Source organism: Leptodactylus fuscus, chromosome 5 (genome assembly GCF_031893055.1).
Source record: "Leptodactylus fuscus isolate aLepFus1 chromosome 5, aLepFus1.hap2, whole genome shotgun sequence".
NCBI classification, from domain to species: Eukaryota; Metazoa; Chordata; class Amphibia; order Anura; family Leptodactylidae; genus Leptodactylus; species Leptodactylus fuscus.
In genome coordinates, this window is record NC_134269.1 from 85,792,631 (window position 1) to 85,812,459 (window position 19,829).

Consider the following 19,829-nt stretch of genomic DNA (forward strand, 5'->3'; position numbering starts at 1 on the left):
TGTACTAAGAATCTGTACTAGATATTTAATGTGTATTTATTTGTATGTGTATGATAGATGTACCCCACTATGGTAATGTACTTCTATCCTGGAATGTTACAAAGTGTTCTGTTTGGTTGTGCCTGACACTTGAATGCACATACTTGATCTATGTGTAGTCATTACAACATCAGTGTGATTAAGAGGCAGTGGAGATGCTCTAAGTGCTATTTACTAAAATACTGGTACCAGAAGTGTTACTTGAACCTCCTGGGCCCCAATGCAAACCTGTAATGGACCCCATCTACGTTGTACCATTTACAATAATAGTAAGTTTTATGTTGTATGAAAGACCTTTGGGGCCCCCCTTAGCGTCCAGGGTCCAACTGCTGCTGCTATACCCCTGACTGGTACTTACTATATCGGTAGAAAGGTACAGAGCAGGTTAGACAGTTTTCCACAGAGGGACCATCACATGATTGACATGTCTGATCACAAGAGCTACATGTGAATAAATCCTCTTCTAGGAATGTCTTTGGAGGACATTTTGCATCCCCTTGTACCCCGCACATTTCACTCTCCTGGTCCAGTGTTAGTTGGCTCTGGCACTGTGTACAGTCTGTTGGCTGTGGACCAGAACATTTTGCACATGTTCTGTGACATTCTAAAAGAGAAGAATATTAAGATAAACATTATAAATTATACAATGCACATATTTATTACAATTCTAAAGATAATTATTTGTTAATTTACATATTTATAATCTTGAACTCAAATAGAAAAACTTTCTTTGGTTCCTTTACCTGAGTAGTGATATATCATAGTAATACTGTAAATTCCTTTAGTGCAGTAATTTGTAATCTGAATATTCAGTTTATTCAAAGCTTCTATTCCTATCCCAATACTGATTTACATAGATATCTTGAATTTTACATGATCAGAAAAACAAAGTTTGACATACACAAGATACAGTAGCTGTTGACCAATGCCCATTCAATAGACAGTTATCGCTCCTGTCTTACACATTACATTACATATCCTATACACATGCATGCTTGGCTCGACTGAGCAGTGTGTATGAGCTTAATGGGAAAGGGAAAACACGTGTCAGCAGTTTATACCCCATGAATTAAAGATCAAGCTGTTGAAATCCTGCTTTTAGATCCTTATCTATCCTGCCACTTCAACACAAGAGAGTATGGAGCACCCCATTCACATTAGATGGTTGGCCAAACCTGCTGAAATTGGCAGGTTTGGCTGAGATACAAACAATGTCTATGAGCTGATCCTCCGAAGCCACAGTAAACATATGAAGATTACCTATTGCCAGGCTGCACTTGTACTTGTCATTGTTTCAAATAGCAAGAACAGATGCAGCCTGGCAACTAACAGTAATTCACATGGAGTCACTCAGACTTAGTCATCAGCACCTTGTACAAGCACATCAAGCAGAAGAAAAAACATTATGTGGCTCCATAAGATGTGTGTCCTATTGACTCTGGGTTGTAGGTGCAAGCAGTTCCAGAAAGTATGGGTGCTTCTTTCCCAAGTTTTCTAGTAATGCAAAGTCGTCTAGCAGAGATAAGGACATGAAATAATAATAATAACTATTTTTATTATTATCTTTATTTATATAGCACCAACATATTCTGTAGCACTTTACAAATCAGAGGAATGCTTGACAATGATGCCAAAATGATGAGAGTTTGGCAGGCAGCTATTCTGGAGAAATATCTTGAGGTCAATATGTTTTCACTGCTAATGGCATAACTTCATCACTAGTCAATGTAGTGAAAATTTAGAGTGGGATGCACACGGTGCACTTTGCAACTTCATCATAACCAAGGCAGCCACAGTTTCTTCGGGACAATCCAAAGTTGAAAGTCCATTGACCCACATAAGTGACTGCCACAGACCCTCTAATGCTAGACTTGTAGAAGATACATCTATAAGCTTCCATATGCTTGCATCTGGTCTGTCCTGAAGGTGGAACTATGGAAGTGATGTAAATTCCAGCAGCATAGTAGGTGTCACTACTTGGAATAAGTTGCCAGTGGGGTATACAGTGCTTATGAGGCAGCTTGTCCAGTGCAGTTAAAGAAGACCTGCCATAACCTCTGACATGTTAGTTTTAGTAAATAGTTATATTCCCTATAACATAGCCATTTTGCATCCTCTTTTCTTAAAACCGCGTTCCTCTGTTAGAAATGTATGAATAAATTGACAACTGGATGTTACCTCTTACAGTAGGTTCATACTAGTGCTGCTTCTCCGTGATCCTTTTCAAGGAGGAAGACCAGAACAACACAGAGGTGGACCACTAAAATAGCGGTTACACATAGAGTCTGGCTGACCCTATTGATTATATTGGGGTCTGTCTGGTGTCCATAATGTGTAACCGATGGAGGAAAGAATCCTGTTTATGAGTTTATGTTGTTATGCAGTCTGGCATTGTCCAAGGAGTATTGTTAGTGCCAGGCTATGAAAGATCCCACAATCAATTTATTATACATTTCTAGGAGGAATGGCACAACATTGAGCTTTAAGGAAAGTAATTTAAGTATTAAATAAATATTTCATAAAATAAGAAATTCAAACAAGTACCAGGTCTGCTTTAAAGTGGTTGTAAAACTCATTACTCCATCTGTACTCCATAGCCATTAATCCAGCCGTTTCATACCCATCCTACCTAGCATGCTTTTTCGCAACCAATCTGAAGCTTAGTATTTCTCAGAAGTCAAAAACATGGTTGTTGGTAGTTTTGCCATCTTAAAATATAGCCTGTTTATACCATGCTTACACCTCATACATGTAAAATGCTCTTATTAGTTTTAATTACATTATATGGAATTAAAGAGTAATTTATATTTTATTGTATATATATGAGCTCCAAATAGCATTCAGAGGAGATGCGTGACCTTACTTTCAGTAGTATACATTAACATCCCTATTAGACCTCAAGCAGCTGGGCAATCTACCGGTACACTAAATTGACTTGTTTTTTTTAGAGTTCTATTCACCGGCTAACAATTTGCTTTTTGCTGTGGCCAGGTGCTTCTTCTGAGAAGGTGGCATTTAGAAACTACAGTAAAACCTGTTATTATTTCCCTCTTGCTACCCACTCATGCTAGTTCCTCTTCAGCAAAACTCATAAAAGGCCCATTCATTGTGGCGCATTGAATGACTGCACCGTTTTCCTTGCAACTTGGTTTTCTGGCCACCAATCTATAGCTGTACTATGTGCCAGACAAGCAGTGCAAGGAAGTGTGAATTTCCTTCCGAGACCCCATTATTATTCTTTCCGTCAAGAGACTTTTTGACCTTCTTACTCATGTATTTTGTGTGTTGTTTGCTGGTTTCTCACCATGTTTATAACACTGAAAGTTAAATGTATTAGCCAGCTAAATGTTAAGTGGAGGAGATGTATATTGCAAGCTGTGGTCCCTTAAGGGACACAATCCAGTGTATAGTAACAAAATTTAGAAATACATAAAATACCTTTTACATATACTGAAATTGCATTGCCAACCTTTGAGAATCAGGGAATAGAATGAAACCTGCATTAAACTTCAGGATCAGTGATTTCTCCAGCTGTCACTAAACCTTTATCTAATGTAAGTTAGTTGAGTGAGTGACTTTAAGCGGTTTACAGAGCTTATAAAATTCATGATTCCTTTCTTAACTTATCAATTGAAGATCAGCAAGGTCTAACATCTGGGAACATCTGAAGCAACAGTGGCACCATGTGACATCTTTACTGGTCACATAGCTGGTCTGCATCCCAGTTCCATTCAAGAGAATGGGGCTAAGCTGCAACATCAATTACAACTGGGGGTGGATTAATGGAACCATGGACCCCAGACTATTCAGACTGTGCCCCTCTTCTCTATTCACAGCAAAGATCCCTGTAACAGATTAGCATCCCATAACAGCCTTCTACACAGTATAATGTCCCATAGTGGTCCCCACACATAGTATAATGTCCTTTAGTAGCTCCAACACAGTATAATGTCCCATAGCAGTCCTCTACATAGCATAATACCCCACAGTAGCTCCTCCAGACAGTAACACGTCCCAGAGTGGCCCCTACGCTAATAAAATGGAAAAAAAAAAAAAAGAACATTCTAGAAATGACTCCAGAGTACAATAAGAGCAGCTCAGGTTAGGATGTGTGCAGTCTGAACGAAACTGCAAGGCAAACTTCATGGTTATTCACATATTCAATTATTATAGGCTATAATCTTAAAAACCTGGAAAAACCCTTTACATTATGGTACATTACTAAAGACCACCAATCACCTGGTCTCTTTTATAGGGATGGAATTTCACAAGAAACCTTTGAAAAAGAATCATTTCAATCCTATTATTAAAAAATAACAGGTTTGTGATAGTGCCAACTGCTCATCTTAAAAGGAATAATTTCCATTCTGGTGGACTGAAACTATACAGATATATACATCTGATGGTCACCATGCCGTATTACACTATATTTTCCATGCATGTGCCACAACATCTGGCTGGTTATCAGCTGACTGCCACAATGGCTCCAAACTAAAAAGGCATGTCATCAAATTAATAATGGTAAAGTGAGGATGATAAAGCGAGGACAAACTCTACCAAAGAAGGCTATGATTAATCATAAAGTCAAATAAAGGCTTTATTATATTTTGCTTGTATAAACATAATGAAGCATAATAATAAGGAATAATAAATAGAGATGAGCGAACACTAAAATGTTCGAGGTTCGAAATTCGATTCGAACAGCTGCTCACTGTTCGAGTGTTCGAATGGGTTTCGAACCCCATTATAGTCTATGGGGAACATAAACTCGTTAAGGGGGAAACCCAAATTCGTGTCTGGAGGGTCACCAAGTCCACTATGACACCCCAGGAAATGATACCAACACCCTGGAATGACACTGGGACAGCAGGGGAAGCATGTCTGGGGGCATAAAAGTCACTTTATTTCATGGAAATCCCTGTCAGTTTGCGATTTTCGCAAGCTAACTTTTCCCCATAGAAATGCATTGGCCAGTGCTGATTGGCCAGAGTACGGAACTCGACCAATCAGCGCTGGCTCTGCTGGAGGAGGCGGAGTCTAAGATCGCTCCACACCAGTCTCCATTCAGGTCCGACCTTAGACTCCGCCTCCTCCAGCAGAGCCAGCGCTGATTGGCCGAATTCCGTACTCTGGCCAATCAGCGCTGGCCAATGCATTCTATTAGCCCGATGAAGTAGAGCTGAATGTGTGTGCTAAGCACACACATTCAGCACTGCTTCATCATGCCAATACAATGCATTAGCCAGTGCTGATTGGCCAGAGTACGGAATTCGGCCAATCAGCGCTGGCCAATGCATTCTATTAGCCCGATGAAGTAGAGCTGAATGTGTGTGCTAAGCACACACATTCAGCACTGCTTCATCGGGCTAATAGAATGCATTGGCCAGCGCTGATTGGCCGAATTCCGTACTCTGGCCAATCAGCACTGGCCAATGCATTCTATTAGCCCGATGAAGTAGAGCTGAATGTGTGTGCTAAGCACACACATTCAGCACTGCTTCATCACGCCAATACAATGCATTAGCCAGTGCTGATTGGCCAGAGTACGGAATTCGGCCAATCAGCGCTGGCTCTGCTGGAGGAGGCGGAGTCTAAGATCGCTCCACACCAGTCTCCATTCAGGTCCGACCTTAGACTCCGCCTCCTCCGGCAGAGCCAGCGCTGATTGGCCGAAGGCTGGCCAATGCATTCCTATGCGAATGCAGAGACTTAGTAGTGCTGAGTCAGTTTTGCTCAACTACACATCTGATGCACACTCGGCACTGCTACATCAGATGTAGCAATCTGATGTAGCAGAGCCGAGGGTGCACTAGAACCCCTGTGCAAACTCAGTTCACGCTAATAGAATGCATTGGCCAGCGCTGATTGGCCAATGCATTCTATTAGCCCGATGAAGTAGAGCTGAATGTGTGTGCTAAGCACACTCATTCAGCACTGCTTCATCACGCCAATACAATGCATTAGCCAGTGCTGATTGGCCAGAGTACGGAATTCGGCCAATCAGCGCTGGCCAATGCATTCTATTAGCCCGATGAAGTAGAGCTGAATGTGTGTGCTAAGCACACACATTCAGCACTGCTTCATCACGCCAATACAATGCATTAGCCAGTGCTGATTGGCCAGAGTACGGAATTCGGCCAATCAGCGCTGGCTCTGCTGGAGGAGGCGGAGTCTAAGGTCGGACCTGAATGGAGACTGGTGTGGAGCGATCTTAGACTCCGCCTCCTCCAGCAGAGCCAGCGCTGATTGGTCGAGTTCCGTACTCTGGCCAATCAGCGCTGGCCAATGCATTCTATTAGCCCGATGAAGTAGAGCTGAATGTGTGTGCTTAGCACACACATTCAGCTCTACTTCATCAGGCTAATAGAATACATTGGCCAATCAGCGCTGGCCAATGCATTCTATTAGCTTGATGAAGCAGAGTGTGCACAAGGGTTCAAGTGCACCCTCGGCTCTGATGCACCCTCGGCTCTGGCCAATGCATCCCTATGGGAAAAAGTTTATCTCACAAAAATCACAATTACACACCCGATAGAGCCCCAAAAAGTTATTTTTAATAACATTCCCCCCTAAATAAAGGTTATCCCTAGCTATCCCTGCCTGTACAGCTATCCCTGTCTCTTAGTCACAAAGTTCACATTCTCATATGACCCGGATTTGAAATCCACTATTCGTCTAAAATGGAGGTCACCTGATTTCGGCAGCCAATGACTTTTTCCAATTTTTTTCAATGCCCCCGGTGTCGTAGTTCCTGTCCCACCTCCCCTGCGCTGTTATTGGTGCAAAAAAGGCGCCAGGGAAGGTGGGAGGGGAATCGAATTTTGGCGCACTTTACCACGCGGTGTTCGATTCGATTCGAACATGGCGAACACCCTGATATCCGATCGAACATGTGTTCGATAGAACACTGTTCGCTCATCTCTAATAATAAATAGAGATGAGTGTGTAGTGAAATATTCGATATTCGTTTCGAGTAGACCCTCAATACTCGACTATTCGACCGAATTTCGAATCCCATTATAGTCTATGGGGGAAAAAGGCTCGTTTCAGGGGAAACCACTATCTTACTAAGGAGGGTCACCAAGTCCACAATGACACCTCAGCAAATGATGCCAACACCTCTGGAATGTAACTGAGACAGCAGGGGAAGCATGCCTGGGGGCATCTAACACACCCTACTATCACAGCCTATCAACTAGACACTTTCCACACTCAATAGAACCTCTATGAAAGTGGAAAAATACTTGGAAACCTTCTTTCCTCTACATTAGTATGGACAGAAACACAAATTTTAAGCTAAAGAAACATTAACATGCACCCCTTTAAATCAAGTTGCTCATGACAACCACAGATGGCATAGGCAATGGGAAATCCAAAAGCCCCCACCCTTAACTGTCATTGTTTATGTGTGTGTGATGTGGTGAGACCTCCAAAAATTACTTTTCTGGCCCTTCACGTGAGCCCTTCAAAATTAAGTTAGAGGCCCTTAAGCTGAGCCATTCAAAAATTTACCAAAGATGCTCTATTGGATTGAGATCTGGTGACTGTGGAGGCCATTGGAGTACAGTGAACTCATTGTCATGTTCAAGAAACCAGTCTGAGATGATTCCAGCTTTATGACATGGCGCATTATCCTGCTGAAAGTAGCCATCAGATGTTGGGTACATTATGGTCATAAAGGGATGGACATGGTCAGCAACAATACTCAGGTAGGCTTTGGCGTTGCAACGATGCTCAATTGGTACCAAGGGGCCCAAAGAGTGCCAAGAAAATATTCCCCACACCATGACACCACCACCAGCCTGAACCGTTGATACAAGGCAGGATGGATCCATGCTTTCATGTTGTTGACGCCAAATTCTGACCCTACCATCCGAATGTCGCAGCAGAAATCGAGACTCATCAGACCAGGCAACGTTTTTCCAGTCTTCAATTGTCCAATTTCGATGAGCTTGTGCAAATTGTAGCCTCAGTTTCCTGTTCTTAGCTGAAAGGAGTGGCACCCGGTGTGGTCTTCTGCTGCTGTAGCCCATCTGCCTCAAAGTTCGACGTACTGTGCATTCAGAGATGCTCTTCTGGCTACCTTGGTTGTAACGGGTGGCTATTTGAGTCACTGTTGCCTTTCTATCAGCTCGAACCAGTCTGGCCATTCTCCTCTGACCTCTGGCATCAACAACGCATTTCCGCCCACAGAACTGCCGCTCACTGGATGTTTTTTCTTTTTCGGACCATTCTCTGTAAACCCTAGAGATGGTTGTGCGTGAAAATCCCAGTAGATCAGCAGTTTCTGAAATACTCAGACCAGCCCTTCTGGCATCAACAACCATGCCACGTTCAAAGGCACTCAAATCACCTTTCTTCCCCATACTGATGCTCGGTTTGAACTGCAGGAGATTGTCTTGACCATGTCTACATGCCTAAATGCACTGAGTTGCCGCCATGTGATTGGCTGATTAGAAATTAAGTGTTAACGAGCAGTTGGACAGGTGTACCTAATAAAGTGGCCGGTGAGTGTAGTTACATAGTAGATGAGGTTGGATGAAGACATCAGTCCATCAAGTCCAACCTATAACCCTACAATCCCCTACAGTGTTGATCCAGGGGAAGGCAAAAAAAACCCATGAGGCTTATGCCAATTGTCCCCAGGGCTAACTGCACTGAAGACAATCAGGAGACCACTAGAGCCATCACACAAAATAGAGAACATACAGTTCGGACAATACAAGGCCCTACACATGAAGAAAGGGGCGCAGCCGCAGTGGCAGGGGCATTAAAACTTGGCTCTCACATTCATGCAACCTGGAGCGCCATGAATCCAGGTATGTTTACCCTGGTCTCCTTATACTCTATATAGTGCTATTACAAGTTTGGAGGGGCCAGAACTTCAGACAGAAAACCTTCTAAATGGAAGACTCCTTTAAACATCTTTGTCACTCTTTCCAGTCTGGGCCTGGAAGCACTGGCCTTTTCAGCTAGTAACACAGCAGAAAGTCCAATGTCTAACAGAAATACATGGCATTAGAACATTTTAGCCATCTTTAGCTTACAAATGTCTATAATTACTTGCAATCACCAACTAAGTAGAGTACTTGAAAATTGCAAGAAGGAGCCACTGATTATAGTGTAAGGTTTTACCCTCCTTCCAATTTTTCTGGAAGTCGTTGTTCTCTACTTTACACATATATACTAGTTCTCTGTTTAAAAAACCACCAATGACAATTTTCTTAGAAATGGTCTATTATTATTATTTCAGATCCTAGAATAATATGCACTTTATATGCACTTTATATTGCTAGGTGAATACAGTAGCCTTATTATTTCGTATCATGTATAGGCATCTTATAGGATTGTTGGCTGTGTCCATTAAAATTCTGTAAGTTTAGATACAAAATGTAATCTGTCATTTAACTCTTATGTGTGATGTTAACCCTTTGACGATTAATATTTCAGGAATTAATGACCAAGGAAAAGATTGTAAGCAAGTATCCTTTTTATCCGTAACTAGACTATGCACAAAAATGTATATTTTTAAAATTTCCATGTATTACATAGTTTTATCTCATAGGACTATTTGAGGTAAAGCAGGTAAAAATAGTAAAGGTTTTTGGGGAGCATTTTATCTATGGTTTTAGCTTTGTTTTGTTTGCAATACAATCTTCCTCCCTTCCTGGAGAAAATATATTGGGGCATATTTATTAATCAAAATATGCCAAAATTTGGGCACAATGTGCGCCAAAAACTATCATACATGCTTTACACCACATGGCCTGAGCAGTCACGTGCGGTGGGGACTTCTGCTGGAAGAGGCTGGTGAGGATGGGTTCACATCTGCGCCCGGTCTCCGCTTTGTGGGTTTCAGTCTTCTGCCCAAGAAAACCCTGACAGGAGACGGAAATCCGGCAGCCAGTGTCCGCCCGTGAGCGTCTTCTGGTCTCCGCGGGCGGGAAGTTTTTTCTTAACTGGACACAAAATCCTGCATGTCCAACTTTGTGTGCGGTTAAAAAAAAAAAAAAAAAAGGTTTCGCCACGGAGACACTCACGGGCGGACACTTTGCAAACCTTTTCAAGTGAATAGCTTTGAATATTGACTGCCGGTTTCCATCTCCTGTCCAGTATCTCGGGCAAAAGATGGAAACCTGCAAAGCATAGACCGTGCGCAGGTGTGAACCCGCCCTGAGTATATTTTCTTTTTTGTGTTTTTTTTCCACCTTCCCTGGTCTCATTTTAAAAAAGTGGTTATCCTAAACAACACCTTTAGGCTGGGGCCCCATGGGACAGAAACGCTGTGGGAAAATTCACTGTGTATTACAGTAAGGGCAAAGTGGATGGGATTCTATCGAATCCCATGCCCATTTTGCAATGAAAACTGCCGTGCAGACACTCCTTGATTTCCAAAACCAGCACAGTTTTGGAAATCGCAGCATGTCAGTTATACCAAATTATATTAAACGCCAGTGATTTTCCCATCGGTATAATTGTAACAGAATGTCCACAGAGGAAAACACTGTGAACTTTCTGTCTAAAGTGCTGCGGGAAGAACCACAATACTTTTTTGCTGTGGGACATCCCGTGGAGCCATAGCCTTAAGGTAGTCATGGTAGGATGGACCCCATTCCAAGTCTTGCTACAGGGCCACATGGTTACTTGTTACAACCGTGATTAAAGGGGCTCTATCAGCAAAATCATGCTGATAGAGCCCCACATATGCGTGAATAGCCTTTAAAAAGGCTATTCAGGCACCGTAAATGTTATATTAAACTACCCCCCAGCTTTAAAATAAAACCCTAAAAAAGAATGTTCTCTACTTACGCATCATGCACGCTGGGCGGGCATTCAGGGTGTGTCTTCTTCTTCATCCACGCCTCCTCTTCCTCCGATGTCCTCCGCTCCCGTCCTCCTCCGGCGCTTGCGAAATGACATAAAAAAATGGCCTGGGCGCGTGCGCAGTAGCATGCGGCTTCTACTACGGTTACTGCGCAGGCGCCCAGGCCATTTTTTTTCATCAGCGTCAGTTCATGAGCGCCGGAGGAGGACGGGACTGGAGGACATCAGAGGAAGAAGAGGCGTCGATGAAGAAGACGGCGCACCCTGAATGCCCGCCCAGCGTGCACGATCTGTAAGTAGATCACATTCTTTTTTAGGGTTTTATTTTAAAACTGGGGGGTAGTTTAATATAACTTTTACGGTGCCTGAATAGCCTTTTTAAAGGCTATTTACGCATATGTGGGGCTCTATCAGCATGATTTAGCCCCTTTAAACAAGTTGTCCCAACACAGGCATGATATTTCTGGTGCAAATGAACATACCTATATGATAGCTAGGTGTAAATGATTTCAGAAGAGGCATCTGTTATGCTGTGGTTCCTGCATTATACATAATTGATATGTGGCCATTAGATGAAAACATGTTTTATGACTTGGCGTATAAGTGGACTCTCGCCAAAACATTGTGGTAGTACTGGCATCACACATTCCAGCAATCAAATGAATGAGTCACACACTTATACACTTCAGGGGCACAAAACTACACATTTGTCACAGCTTTCCTGCTAGTTCACACGTAAAAACCTCCTGGCTTATTTTGGTCCTGAAAAAAACCGCTTCCTAATTAGGAAGCTTTTTTTTGACATTGCCAGGCTTTTTTTGGAGCTTTTTTTTGTAAAAACCGCTTCCAAAAAAAGCCAGGCTGTTTTCCCCTCCCATAGAAGTGAATGGGCTAAAAAAAACCGCTAGCGGTTTTTTACGCGCGGTTTTTTGCAAAAAACAGCTAGCGTTTTTTTGCAAAAAAAACGCGCTGAAAAAAACCTGCGCTGTTTTTGCCTCCCATTCACTTCTATTGCTTTCTTCAGGCGGAAAACGCCTGAAGAAAGGTCATGTCGCTTCTTTTTTCTGCTAGCTGAAAAATAACTAGCAGAAAAAAAAAGCTAGTGGAAAAAAAAGCTAGCGGAAAAAAAAAGCTAGCTGTTCACATAGGGCTCCATTGTAAAGGGGCTGATTTTGAAGCGAAATCCGCTGTCAAAAAACTCCCCTTTGCCCACGTGTGAACTAGCCCTAAACGTCTGGTCACTTCAGTCTAGACTCTTCATTACTCAAAAGTAATTCTTTCCTATGGGTCTAGCATATGAGATATTTTGCAAAACAAATAGAAGGAAAGCAATGATACAAATGGACACTTTTCGTTGCAGGTGATGAATTGATGAACTCCCTTATAATTCCCTAAGAGTACCACCTACATATTCTTCCTGCAACAAGGGGAGAGTAACTGCAGAGTTATTTTGTTACATATGTTTCAATAATTTTCAGCATCAGAATTAAAATGGATTATCATAAGCATTCCTTTCTAGCATGGATTGTGATTCCTTAAATGTACCCCCGTAAAAACTGCAGAGTTTTACAATACCTGTAAAGTGGATGGGGTTCTGGATATTCCCATACACACATAGCAGAAAAATATTCACAGCGGACATGCTGCAATTTCAAAAACTGTTGCGACTTTCTGTGAAAAGCGCTAAGGAAAAAAACTTGATGCATTTCCACTGTGGTACAGAATTTGGCTCCGTCTCACTACATGAGACTTAGGCTAAGGCTGTAGCAGGAAGAAAATGCTGTGTTCTGGATTCTCCACTAGTGAGCGATCAGGGGGATGGCGCACGTGCCAACAAAGAAGGCTCTGCGTGCCTTCTCTGGCATATGTGTCATAGGTTCGCCATCACGGCCCTACGGGAAGCTTTAAGCTAGTGGAAGTCAAAAAAGGTCATTAGGTTATTTCTTACAGTACTAATCCAGGGCATCCTCTCCAGCGCTCTTCTGACCTGTCCCTGAGATCACGTGCCACAGACGTCATTGCTGTGCCTGTGATTAAGCCCCACTTGGGGCCCACCGGCATACATCAGTGCACCCCACGTGACCGCTGAGGCCTAATCACAGGCGCCATCAGTGACGTCTAGGGAGTGTTTACCTTAGTCGCAGGAGGAAGAAGATGCTGAAGTAAGTTGGATAGAGTTAGGATGCCCAGGAGAGGTGAGGTAAGTTGAGTATAAGAGTTTTTTTATTTTTAATTACTTCCCCTGGACCTATACTTATTATACACTGGAATCTGAGGAGACCCCAGATTATAACAATAGCACTGGGTTTAGGGGGCTTCTTGGGAGCATTTTATACTGTGTGGGGCCACTGTGGGGAGTATATTATACTGTGTGGGGCCTCTGTGGGGAGTATATTATACTGTGTGGGGCCTCTGTGGAGCATATTTTACTGTGTGGGTCACCAGGCTGAAATAACATTGAATAGTGGTTATAAAACAGAAACTGTGCAATGTAAAGAGTGAAGGGGTCACAATGCTTGCAAAACACCACAATATCTTCATAGAGTTGAGCAGTAGGGGCCTAAGGTGTGGACCCCCACTGATCTCTTACATCTCTTAACTTTAACTATCAAGAATTCACTGTAGAAAGGGGGTAACCCTGGTTCACACTAGCGTTGGACTCCATACGGGGGAATCCGCATGAGGAACCCCCTGAACGGAATACCAATTCAAGTTCAAGCGCTGTGTAGTTAAAGCACACGGACCCCATAGACTATAATGGGGTCCGTGTGCTTGCCGTGCACTGCCCGCATGAATCATATAATAATAATAATAATAATAATTAATAATAATACATTTTATTTCTATAGGGCCCTCAGTCCCTTTGTGTGAAATGACTTTCTTTGTAATGTATCTTTCTGTCTGTATTTGAACCCTACAAATTGTACAGCGCTGCGGAATATGTTGGCGCTATAGAAATAAAATGTATTATTATAATGTGAACCAAGCTTAAAACAGAATTTTGCACAGGACAAGACTTTAGTTAGACCACTTCTACACCCTAATGGTACCTGTACACAGTGTGGTGCATGTATTTGCTACTTGCTAGACTACACCTATACTTGCTATATGAAAGAATAGAAAATACAAGTGGAATATAAAATGTCCGACAATTAGTGCATGTTTCATGCGGAATGGTCACACCGTGCATGGTTACTCTAATACAATGCAGAGTTTACTTGACATATAAACTACCAAGTGTATGCCCTCCAGAAATAACCACTATGGTCCTAGTTTAGTAGATGTGTGTGACTCAGACGTTAGGACCTTGATACAATTTCTGAAGGAGAGTTTCCTCAAGGACACAACTGGCCCTGCAGAAATCTGTGGAGTCCTCAGCCTTTTGATTTGTGTCAGCTGAGTCATTTGTGTCTGCAGAGCACAATCTTGTTAATCTTATTTTTGTTGCCAGTGCCAGCTTCCAAGGCTTTTCTCTTGCGCTGCTTCTCTTTCATTCTGAATAACATTCCACTCCATCCATTCACCTTTTCTATACCAAGGCAACCAGATCTACAATACAAGTGCCTGTATCTAGCAGAATGTGTTGCTATGTAATTCTGCAATAGCAGTAATATAAAAATTAAAGCTGCCATGGCCCTTCAGTATGAGACATTTTAACAATGAAGAGTGTATTGTGTGTTGTAACTGTATTTTTTACAGAGAATAGACACTGATATTCTGTAGTGTAGCCATTTCTGCTAAGATTGAGATTTTACAGATATAGACTACATGTGTCAAGCAAAAGCTTGAGAAAAGCAAAGCAGCAATGGGAAAAACCATAAAAATGTAAATGTACATATTTTTATCCTAAAACACCGTAAATCATATTCCTCTGTTTAACAATTTCATGGAAAATTAAGAAGAAGAATAACTGAGATTCCAAATACAAGACATTAAAATGACAGCCTTATGCCTCTTCTTCAGAATCACGGTTTTATATCATACTGCTAGACCTATATCTTAAAGTCATTTTATAAGACAAAATTGGCATAGAGTGAATAGTTGTGGCACATCTTCAGCTCTTTTTGGCACCAAAGGTGAACCACTTCCTACTTTCAATGCAGCATCAGGTAACAACTTAAAAAACAGCTCAGATGCCTTTTTGGAGAAAAATTGCATTGATGCATATGGAAATACATAGAGTACTTATCTCCTTCAATAATTCCTACAGTCATACATTCTCTTATCACTTGATGGACATAGGTCTTTGTTTCTCAAATAGAGCATATTGCCTTACCTTGGCACTCGGAGAGCACAGCATTATAAAAGGTTTCAGGAGGACAGCTGGTTAGACATTTGCCCTGGTACAGATTGGGGTTAGCAGAGGGACAGGTCTCACAGTCATCATCTGATGTTCCTGAGCATGTTTCACAGCTGATGTGACACGAAACACATCTCCCACCATCAAGGTCCTCATAGTAGCCATCAGGGCAGGTAGTCTTGCAGGTGCCATTGAAGAGAAGATAGAGATAACTGCATTCTTTAGGAGAAAATAAAAAAAAACATTCAGTACAGGGTGAACATAACACTTTATCATGAAATATTTCTGCTCCTTTGAGCTTTTTGGATTAAGCTGATCTTAAAGAGGACCTCCATCAACTGTAGGTCTTTGCATCTTTCAGTAGGTGCCTTTCCACTGATTCTGGCTCAGTTGGATTTTTTTCTCTAGGCTTCACTTTTTCTGTGTGATGTGGTTGGGCTTGGTGGAGGAAGTGAAAGGTCCTCTTTAGGCTGGCTTCACACTGGGTTTTATTGACCGGAGTTTGAGGTGGAGGCCGCCTCAGAATTCGGTCTAAAAAACGGCTAGCCACGACTGAATGCCGGTACAGTGCATACAGTGCACTGGTATCCGGCATTCCGCTCCGGACTAGGCCCAAATGAATGGGCCTAGTCAGGAGGGAGTGTTCGCGCTGCAGACTCTGCGGTGGATTCCGCCTCAAGAAAGGGCATGACGCTTCTTTTTTCCCGCTCGCAGAAAAAGGAATCCATTGTATTCAATGGGAGGCAGTTTTTTAAGCCGGATTTTTATGCGGATTCCAGTGATGACGCTGATCGGTCTATGGACGAGCACTATCAGGAGGGGAGGGAGGCATTACTCACTGCTCTCACAGTACAGTGCAATAAATGCTGATGTGAGGAAGGGCGCTCCTGACTGACTGTCAGAAACACCCTTCTGACAGTGAAGAGCTATGGTACCAGCACCGATATCTCTTCACTGGGGGAACAGAATGTGAAAGCTGATATAGTGCTGAATTCAGTGCACTGTCGGCTTTTTAGCGGTGTATTACACCGCATGTGCCCCAGGAGGTGAAAGGTCCTCTTTAAGAAAATGATTTTCTTAAAGCATACTATTAATACAGAAGGCTTTCAGACTAATAATATACAACAGAGCCAATTTCCAGTTCAATACCGTATTTTACGGACTATAAGGCGCACTGGACTATAAGCCGCATTGCCCATGAGTGACTTATAGTCCGTCTCGGTTCATATATAAGGCGCACCGGACTATAAGCCGCAGTCCGGTGCGCATTATATGTTATTGAAAGCGGCGGCAGGCAGACTTTGCCAGCGGCCGCTTAACCCCCCGCGTGCCAGCCGCTTCTATTGGAAGTGCTCGGCAGGCGAGGAGGGGCTCTATCAGCAAAATCATGCTGATAGAGCCCAACCGTAATGTTGTGAAACTTACCGAGCGGTGCAGGGTGGGCGGGCATTCAGGCCTCCTCTTCCTCCGATGTTCCGTCCTCCTCCTCCGCCGCTCGCTGATAATGGCCTGGGCGCATGCGCAGTAGTAGAAGCATTATGATATTGCGCATGCGCCCAGGCCATTAGTTCGCGAGCGCCGGAGGAAGTGGTCAGGACATCGGAGGAAGAGGAGGCCTGAATGCCCGCCCGCCCTGCACCGCTCGGTAAGTTTCACGTTCTGTTTCAGCGTGACAGCAGGGCTGCCGGACACTTCCCATTCATTTCTATGGGAGCCGGCATGCGAGCGCTCCCCATAGAAATGAATGGACTGCTTTTTTCCATTCATTTCTATGGGGAGCGCTCGCATGCCGGCTCCCATAGAAATGAATGGGAAGTGTCTGTCCATTCATTTCTATGGGGAGCGCTCGCATGCCGGCTCCCATAGAAATGAATGGGAAGTGTCTGTCCATTCATTTCTATGGGGAGCGCTCGCATGCCGGCTCCCATAGAAATGAATAGGAAGTGTCCGGCAGCCCTGCTGTAACGCCGGCGTGTACGGCTGTGATACACGCCGGCGTTCCGTAGTGTGAATGCACCCTTACGGTGCCTTTTATGTATGTATGGAAGCGGCACGCAGACTTTGCCGCCGCTTCCATCCATATATAAGGCGCACCGGACTATAAGCCGCACTTACGATTTCTGAGGAAATCGTAGGTTTTTATGTGCGCCTTATAGTCCGGAAAATACGGTAATTAGACAAATTAAAAACACATTTTCTGAAACCTACGCCTCGGAGAATGCTCATTTATCTGGAGACAGTACAATTTATATTAGTTAAGACTGGAAATACTTGATGGAAGAAGGATGAAAGCTAAATGTTCCATGTACAGTATGTTCACACTGCAGAAAGATTTTTATTCCTCTTAATGCTTTATTATGTTTTCCCAAAATTGTCTTGTTACATGAAAGCTACATGTCCACCTTTTAAGAACTAACAATATCGCCAGAGGTGGGATGGACCTGCACCATAATGGTACAAAAGAGAGGTGACAAGGTTCCCTCTATAACCCTGGTGTTAACCACATGGTCTTTTCAGATATGTATATGCAAAACTATTATGACAAGTGACATATAAGTCATTTTGTTTTTATGTGAATACAAGTAATATTAGAAATATAATTTAAGTCATACAACATAAAGTTGACAAATAAGAAGTCTTCCATCTGCCTTAAGAAATCTAATGTTTATTAAAAGGAGTAAAACATATAATTTTAGGCGTACAGCAATAAAATATGAATAGACCAATAGTGCAGCTTCCACTTCAATGGGCTTTTAAAGTGATCCACAGGTGTCCGTATTCAGCCTCTCCGCTGTGAATCCGCTTTTTTTAAACAGACACAAAGTTCTGCATGCCAAAAAAGTGGATTCATGATGGAGAGACTGCAAACAAACACCTGCGGATCACTTTAAAAACCCATTGTAGTGAAGAGGTTTTATATACAGACTGATTTCAAACTAAACTGTTTTTCTCAAATTTGGGAAAATTCAAGACGGACAACAGACGCATAAATACATACATCAGTAGGCAAGATATGATTCAGGGAGATGTCTGATCACCATATCTGGGATGAGGAAGGAATTTTTTGCCCCTCCCCCTCCAAGTTATAACTCTCAGGGGGGGGGTCACCTTTCTCTGGATCATTTGGTCATGTGGCTCTCATCTCACAACAAGGGTGGACTGCTCTGAATGACCGCGGTGAGTTCTGCAGTCTCCACCAGGACTGACCTGAGGGTCACTGTAACCTTTTAAAGGGCCAATAATATTTTCATTTCACTGTTACCTATTCAATAAAAAACATTTAAATAAAACTATTTTGTGTTTGTGGTTTTTGCCTTGTGTCTGAATTACTCCTTAAAGGGGTATTCCCACGTCGCATACTCACCAGTCTTCACTGCTGTAAAATCTTCTTTCTTCCTGATTTCTTGCATCATTTGGTGGGCGGGGTTTCACATGCAACCTGCCGTTTAGCTCCACCCCCAAATTAGCATGTAGCTCCGCCTACCGCATAGCGTGATCCTATGGGGCGGCTGAAGGGCCTGTGATGTCATCAAAGGTCCTCAAACAACACCATATGCACAATATTGGACTATGAAGTACAGGCAGGAGCAACTCCATTCTGTGTTACATACAGAGACTGCCTGTCTCTGCCATAATGAACACAATTGAATTAGCTAGCCTGATGACTGGGAGAACAGAAGACGAGTTCAGAAATGAAAGTAGCTCCCCTTCTCTATCTGAGATCAGGAAGCTAGGTCATGTGGTGTAGACACAGGAATATTTAGAAACACAGGCTGGCTCCCGTGCACTTAGCCCCTCCTCCCTCCCCCCTGAGAGCAGGCAGATACATCACTTGACTTTTGAGCAGATAAGTCAAGGGCTGTGTCAACAATGAATTGAATAAAGTAATATAGTGGACAAACAAAGCAGTTTTGCTGAAGCAATGTATTTAGGAAAAGTCTTACAGCCACATTAACAAGCAGTATAGATAGGATCCTTGTGATGGGACAACCCCTTTAACTAGTGACCATGATGACAGTAATGGATATCACTTAATATTCCAATATCTGCAGCTACAGTAATAAAGTGTATCATTGGCTCTGCAGGACAGGGGACTATAGGGAGCTGCATACATAGTGAGCAGATCACTCATAACTGTAAGGGAATGATTTTTTTGTTTGTTTTTTTTAAACTATGTTATTAGCCCCCCCAGCAGGCCTCAATCATTTGAATTGCATATCCCATAGACTGCACTATATAGATAATGAGGTTAGCCACAGACCAGCCTCAATAGCTATATTAATATGAAAGTTTAATGTCCTCCTCTATCTGCCCCAAAGATTAAATTCCCTCTCATATTCCCCCTAGTTTAATGTCCCACTCATATGCCCCAACAATTTAATGCCCCCTCTATCTGCCCCACAATTTAATGGCCCCTCTATCTGTCCCAAAGTTTAAAGTCCCTCTCATATGCCTCCCAGTTTAATGTCCCTCTCATATGCCCCCCAGTATATTGTTCCCCCCATCCAGCTGCCCCCACATTTTAATGTTGGTTTTGAGCTGAAAAGGTTTACATAAAAAACACTGATACTCACCTGTCCTCGATCCCCTGCTGTGCAGTCTGCAGCCTCTTGTCTCCGGAGCTGCAGGCATGATATGAGTGATATTATCACATGGGGTCTACAGC

General features: G+C 42.8%; 1 protein-coding gene across 1 annotated transcript in view; it reads right to left on the reverse strand.

The window, feature by feature from the left end:
• LOC142203096 (proprotein convertase subtilisin/kexin type 5-like) overlaps positions 1-19,829 on the reverse strand; it is an 82,844-nt gene that overhangs the window by 32,583 nt on the left and 30,432 nt on the right. Inside the window, exons 10-11 of the mRNA XM_075273579.1 lie at positions 15,140-15,382; positions 398-643 (exon numbers count right to left, since the gene is read on the reverse strand). Coding sequence (XP_075129680.1) covers positions 398-643; positions 15,140-15,382 — 489 coding nt within the window. The remainder of the gene's footprint in view (positions 1-397; positions 644-15,139; positions 15,383-19,829) is intronic.